This window comes from Syngnathoides biaculeatus, chromosome 22 (genome assembly GCF_019802595.1).
Source record: "Syngnathoides biaculeatus isolate LvHL_M chromosome 22, ASM1980259v1, whole genome shotgun sequence".
In the NCBI taxonomy this organism is placed as follows: domain Eukaryota; kingdom Metazoa; phylum Chordata; class Actinopteri; order Syngnathiformes; family Syngnathidae; genus Syngnathoides; species Syngnathoides biaculeatus.
In genome coordinates this window covers 16,732,432-16,738,431 of record NC_084661.1, presented here as the reverse complement: position 1 = coordinate 16,738,431, position 6,000 = coordinate 16,732,432, and the positions used below count along the sequence as shown (strand labels likewise).

The 6,000-nt window shown below is 52.2% G+C and overlaps 1 protein-coding gene across 13 annotated transcripts in view; it reads left to right on the top strand.

Annotated features, from left to right (window-relative positions):
* The window catches only part of nrxn1a (neurexin 1a), a 70,784-nt gene continuing 64,784 nt past the window's right edge, over window positions 1–6,000 (top strand). For 3 of the 13 annotated variants that reach the window (XM_061809955.1, XM_061809957.1, XM_061809954.1), the window contains exons 1-2: window positions 4–694; window positions 1,238–2,403. In XM_061809955.1, the coding sequence (XP_061665939.1) occupies window positions 1,671–2,403 (733 nt within the window). In that variant the 5' untranslated portion in view covers window positions 4–694; window positions 1,238–1,670. Of the gene's footprint in view, window positions 695–784; window positions 864–957; window positions 1,171–1,237; window positions 2,404–6,000 lie in introns of those variants that run through there. The other 10 variants (XM_061809952.1, XM_061809953.1, XM_061809950.1 and 7 more) reach the window with 7 other exon arrangements.

The following is a 6,000-nucleotide window of genomic DNA, read 5'->3' as shown; positions in this document are numbered from 1 at the left end:
AAAAAAAAAGAGGGACAACATATTTGTTTGGCTGTAGCGATGTATTCGCGCGAGCCGTACAGAAGCAAACATTCGAGTCGGATTGCAAAACCAAAGTACCGCATCTGTGTGTTCTGCATCTCTTTCTTTCACGTCTGCTTGTCTTTCTCTCTCTCTTTCTCCATTTCGCATCTGTCTCACTCTCCTCTCACACTCTCTCATTTCTGCTTATGTCTCACTTTCCCTCTCCATCTGTCTTCCCCTTCTCCTCTTTTTTTTGCTTCCGTCTCAGTTTTCCTCGGTCTGTGCCCGTCTCTCTTTCCCTCCATCCCTCTCTTTCTCTCCCCTCTCCGTCACGTGACCGCCTCTCTTTCTCTCCCTCCGTGCGCGCGCGCGTGCGCATGCACGCCTTCCCTCTCTGCCGGAGCACCACCACCACCACCATCATCATCACCACCATCATCATCATCGTCACCGCCACCTCCACCCGACCGCACTTTTATTCTTCCTTCCTCCCGGGAGCGGACCGAACAGAACCTCGGAGGTGAGGACATTTCCGCGAGCGTGTGAGTCGTGCGCAAGCGGCTCCATTGGCCGCGTTCGCCACCCACCGAGCACCGAACACCGCCGGGCGTCTTTGCCGCGGTGAGGCTCACCTCCGGCGGCGGCGGAAGGAGGAAAAAGGCGGCGGGGGGGTTCGGCGGCACCAGACGAGGTAGGTCGACTCTTTTTTTTTTTTTTTTTTTGTGGTCGAACTTGTATACATTAAATACACATGAAAAATGTATTTTGGTGGAAAGCTTAGGTGACGAGAGGGAGGGAAAATGGAAAATATGGCCGCAAATCGACAATCGATATTTCAACCGTAGTCGTTCCCGCCGTCTGTGAGTAACCAAAATGTCGTCGCCCTCTCCTCGTTTTTTTTTGTTTTTTGTTTGGTTTTTATTGAATTTGGCGTGTGTGTGAGCTCGACGAGATGTTAATTCGACGTTTGAGTCATCCGCCGCAGCGCCGCTTTGCTCTTTTGTGACGAAGACAAAAAAAAAAAAAAAGGCTTCACTGTGCGGCAAGACGTCGTATCGATCCGACAACCGCACCAAAAAAAAAAAAAGAATAGCCCTCAGAAGTCATTTTTCTAACGTCCCCGTAGCTCCCTACATCCGTGGGAAAAAAAGACACTTTGAGGCCAATGTGAGTGAATAAAAAGTAAATGTGGTGAATGCCGTAAAGTGGCTTGATTGCTTTTGTTTCTCTGCAGGTGGCTGGCGACTTCCTGACTTCCAACCTTGCCCCCACTAAGTGAGGAGGAGGCCCAGGAAGAGGACAATCCTGCGATGACGACGACGTCGTTTCTGTCTATTAGCGCCTTGTGAGGCTCAGGGGAGTTTCCTGCAGGGGGGAGGGGGGGGGGTGCGAAAGGGCCCCGATCTAGGCCACAAAGATGGAGTCGGCGCTCGGCGCGGGCGACAAACGTGCTCACCTGGCGCAAGACTGAGAGGCGACCGGACGGCACCCGAAGATGAGCAAAGGAGCCTCCGCGTGAGCCCAGCGCACCATCCAGGAAGCGGACGGAGCCTTCGATCGACAAAAGAGCGCAATGAGGCGAGCTGCCCGGCTCTAGCGACCCCACCCCACCCCAAAAGTGTGCATCTGCGCGTGCGTGTGTGTGTGAGCGGCTAGCTAGCGCGTGTATGAGTGTGATGGCCATGTGCGTCTGGGCGGCGGCCCCTCTGCTCTTCCTGGGCCTGTGCCTGTGCAGCGTGGGGGGCCAGGCCCAAGGCGAGGTCCTGGAGTTCGGCGGCGTGTCCAGCCAGTGGGGGCGCTTCCCCGTGTGGAACGCCTGCTGCGAGAGCGTGCTGAGCTTCAGCCTGCGGACGCGCAGCCAGGAGGGCCTGCTGCTCTACCTGGACGACGAGGGCTTCTGCGACTTCCTGGAGCTCCTGCTCCTGCGCGGCCACCTCCGCCTGCGCTTCTCCATCTTCTGCGCCGAGCCCGCCGAGCTGCAGTCGGGCGTGGCGGTGAGCGACGGGCGCTGGCACGCCGTGCGCGTCAAGCGGGACTGGAAGAACACCTCGCTGGAGGTGGACGGGCGGCTGGAGGGCTGGGCGGAGGTGAAGAGCAAGCGGAGAGACATGACGGTGTTCAGCCACACCTACGTGGGCGGGGTGACGGCGGAGCTGCGCGCGTCGCCGCTGCGCCTGACTGCGCCGTCGGTGCGCGACCACCCCGCCTTCCGCGGCTGGATGGGGGCGGTCAGCATCAACGGCTCGCTGGCCGCGCTGGACGCCTCCGAGGGCGTGACGGTGACGGCGGGCTGCGGGCCGGACCACCGCTGCCAGAACGGAGGGGTGTGCAGCCTGGTGGACGACCGGGCCGTCTGCGACTGCTCCGACACCGGTTACCAAGGCAACGACTGCAGCGAAGGTAAGGCCCCGAGAACCCCGCTGACCCCCTCGACGTGCATCTCATCGCGCACAATCGCGCGCACTCCCCGTGCAGTCAAACTTCGGTTCGCAAATTTAGGTCGTGACGAAAATCCGTTGGCAAAGCCAAGTCGTGTTTCCACATTGAAATGAATGGAAACGGAGTCAATCGGTTCCAGCCCCGGAGCCCAGTTCAGCATGTGTCTTCTGGGTCCGGACTAAAGACAAAGAGTGAACCCCACAAATTCACACTTAAGTGTTTGCGAATTCACATATCTGTAGATTTCTATTTTGGGGGGGGGGGTAGTTATCATTTACTCACTGTTTTTGTCCTCAAGCCAAAGCCTTGTACTGTAAAACAAGCACTGCTGTGGTGCTCTCATGTGTCCAAGGAACTATGTTGAGGTGAGTTAAGAGACTTCATGTAGCATTTTTGCCATCTTGTGGCACGTATAGGCGGACATTTGTAGGTAAACATATTCGAGGCTGTCAATTACATCCATCCAATCCATTTTCAACAACACTGTTGCTAGTTAGCTTCGCGGGACGCTGGGACCCATCACAGCTGACTTGGGGCGAAAGGCGCACGACTCCCTGGATTGGTCGCCTGTCAGTCGCTGGCCACACGTTCAATTACAAAGTTTTCTACTTTGTTATTAAATGTTTCCAACAGCCGATATTAATAGTCCAAACTGTTTCTTGTGTTGAGGAGTTAGGGTACTACTACGATGCCCTCGCACGCACGCAAGGAGAGTCACAGATACAAACAAGCTTTCAGGTGTTTACTAAGCGGGATGAACATTCAAATGCACAAATATGAAATGAGAGCGCTCACAAGATGCTGCTGTACACCTCAGCTCACACTCAGACTCTCACACTTCAGATTGGGTCAGCTCAACTCCAATTTTTAATGCCACCCAATAGGCCACACCCCTTAAAGGCACCCCTGCAACACACACACATTTACAGTAATTACACTTTATTAAACCAATTTATGTATTTTCAATCTCTTTTTTTTGTTGTTGTTGTAGAAAAACTGCACCAGAAGTATCACTTCCTTGACACCAATGACAACTTATCTATTAGCTGTGCTTTGGCACCTTCTTGTGGCATCGTGGGGCTTTATAGATAGATTAAAAATATATATATAAATTCCACCAAATTGAAGCACGGTCCCTGCGTGAAAACGAGCATTATTTGCAAATGTTGTTTGCCAACCGGGTCGTTACGGAACCGAGATTTGACTGTACTCGGGCCCCTCACCGCACACACACACACACACACACACACACACACGCACACACGCATTTTTCACAGCGCTGCCGCTCGGCTCGGCGTCTGCGGGCCGGCGGCCTTCACAAACACGACGTGACGCGCATTTTAACGCTGCTGTAAATCGATTTCCTGTTCCCGTGCCGGCCAATTATTTAGCATGCGGACCTTCGCTCCCGTGACGGCGAGACCCGACAAACGCGGATGTGCCGTCCGAAGTGGTCCGATGGGAAAGCCACCTGATTATTGACAGTTTATGAGGATTTTGTAGAAAAAGAAGAAAACTTTTCTGTTCATGAAATGAAACTATTGAAGCTGCTTTCGCTCGAATTTAGTGGCATTTCATTCAAAGCCTTTAAAAGTAATATTTTCACTTTTATGATGTGCAACTGTGTCGGTTCATAAGGTCACAATGATTTCGACTCAAAACGTGAACGAAAACCCGCATCTTCCTTTATGAGAGACAGCTAGCATCGCCATGTTTGTGATAAACAAATTGAAGCTCCTTTCACAAGAATTGGATTTTGTACAAATAAACAGTCTGCGTTAATTAGCAGGAAAATTACATAATTCTTGGTTGATTTAAAATTAAAATAAATTTCCTGGGACCAATCCAGCAGAGAATTTGGTAGAAAACAGGTGTGTTTCTTGGGTGGATTCAAACAAACAAACAAACAAACAAAAAAGCAAACATTTGCATGTTACTTCCAAAACTGATCCTCTATTTATTCCCACTGATGTATTTTTGTTCTTCTATCTATGGCATCGACCAATGAGACGCTCTCCCGCCAGATGGCGGAAGGCCCAACGGTTGTCATCCGTGTCAGCGATTGTCGTTATTTCGGTCTTCAAAATCTCTCTGGCGTTTTATGATTATTATTCTTTTAAACACGCCTCAGCGAAGTAAAGGTTGGGAAACATCGCGCCCCCTCGAAGAAGTCCAAAGACGGCTTCGACCGTATGGATCGGGCGCCGGCGCGCTCATTGGCCAGATTTAATTGGAACCCGCCTAAGAGGCTGGAAATCAGCGGCGGTTCCGTGCTAACGAATTCCCATCGATTCCGCTCGGCCTTCGACGCGAGGCGGAACGGAAACGTATGACCTGCCAATACTTTAAACGCTTTGCGGCCTTTTAAGGTGCCTTTGTGCTTGTTTTTTTTTTTTTCCCCACGTTCTTGCAGATTAGGCCGAACCGGTTACAAGTCGTTGAGTAGGATTGGGGCGGCGGACTCGCATTAAACGTAGGAGAGGACCAACCATCCTCATATGGATTTGTGCCAAATTGCATTGAGGTTCATCCATTATTCACTCGGGGGTGAAGGAGGATGTTAACTGGCTGAAAACAAGCTAACAAACAACGACAGCAGAAGTAAATATGATTTCTTTGCCCGTTAACCACGTTCAAATGAAACAAGTGCCGCTAAAAAAAAATCTTACGGCCGGCGAGGAGGTAGGAGAATCGCGGGAGGCAACCGAGGCCCCCCAGCGCGTTAGATCCTACTTGCGGTGCAATTCTGAAAGCAAACTCTCGCACCCGCTTGTTCACGGCAGTTCTTCCGAATCGCTCGCATTAGATTTTCGTAGCATTGCCCATCTGTCTCGGAAGAACTCTGTAGATTTTGAACGCCATTTTGGGAGAAAGTAGAGCCACGCCTACTTTCACGGCAGCGTTCGGTGTTTCATTTCAAGTCAAATGACGACCACGTCATTTTATGTCTTTGGGCTGCAGTCGATCAAAACGCAATTGGAATGGATTTTGGCTCCAGGTGGTCCGGTCCACCGCATTCAGTTTTTCCTTGGCACTCTCAATTAGCACGCTGGCGCTCCACCTTGACCTCGCCCCCCTTTTCCGAGTTGGTTTGGTATTCGGTCCCCGATCGTAGAACATCCCGGGCGCGTCATCCGACTCGATGTCGTCACCCCGCAAGCAAACTTAATCAACGGGCCCTTTGGGCTGATTCGCCATCGACGCCGAGAACGTCAGCGCGGCACCGAGACGACTTCACACCCCCTCGCGCCTCCGTTTTCGACCCCCCCGCCCCCACCCCAAGTCTCCCTGCTCATCTTAGGGGCCTTTAGCACACACTGGCCAGTGTTACCATGGAGACAGCGCTAATAGGGGAGACCTCATGCTGGGAGCGTATCGCCCGTCCGCGCTTCCTGTGCCCCCGTGACCCCCCCCCCCCCCTTTCGGCCCGAAGCTTTGACTTTCTGTTGGGAGAAAAGAATGGGCATGATTTGCACTTTTTCCTGATGAATGACTACTTTCAAGAGCAGATGTTGGTCAATATGTATTGATACGGCAAACCGTAGGCTGATTGTTCTC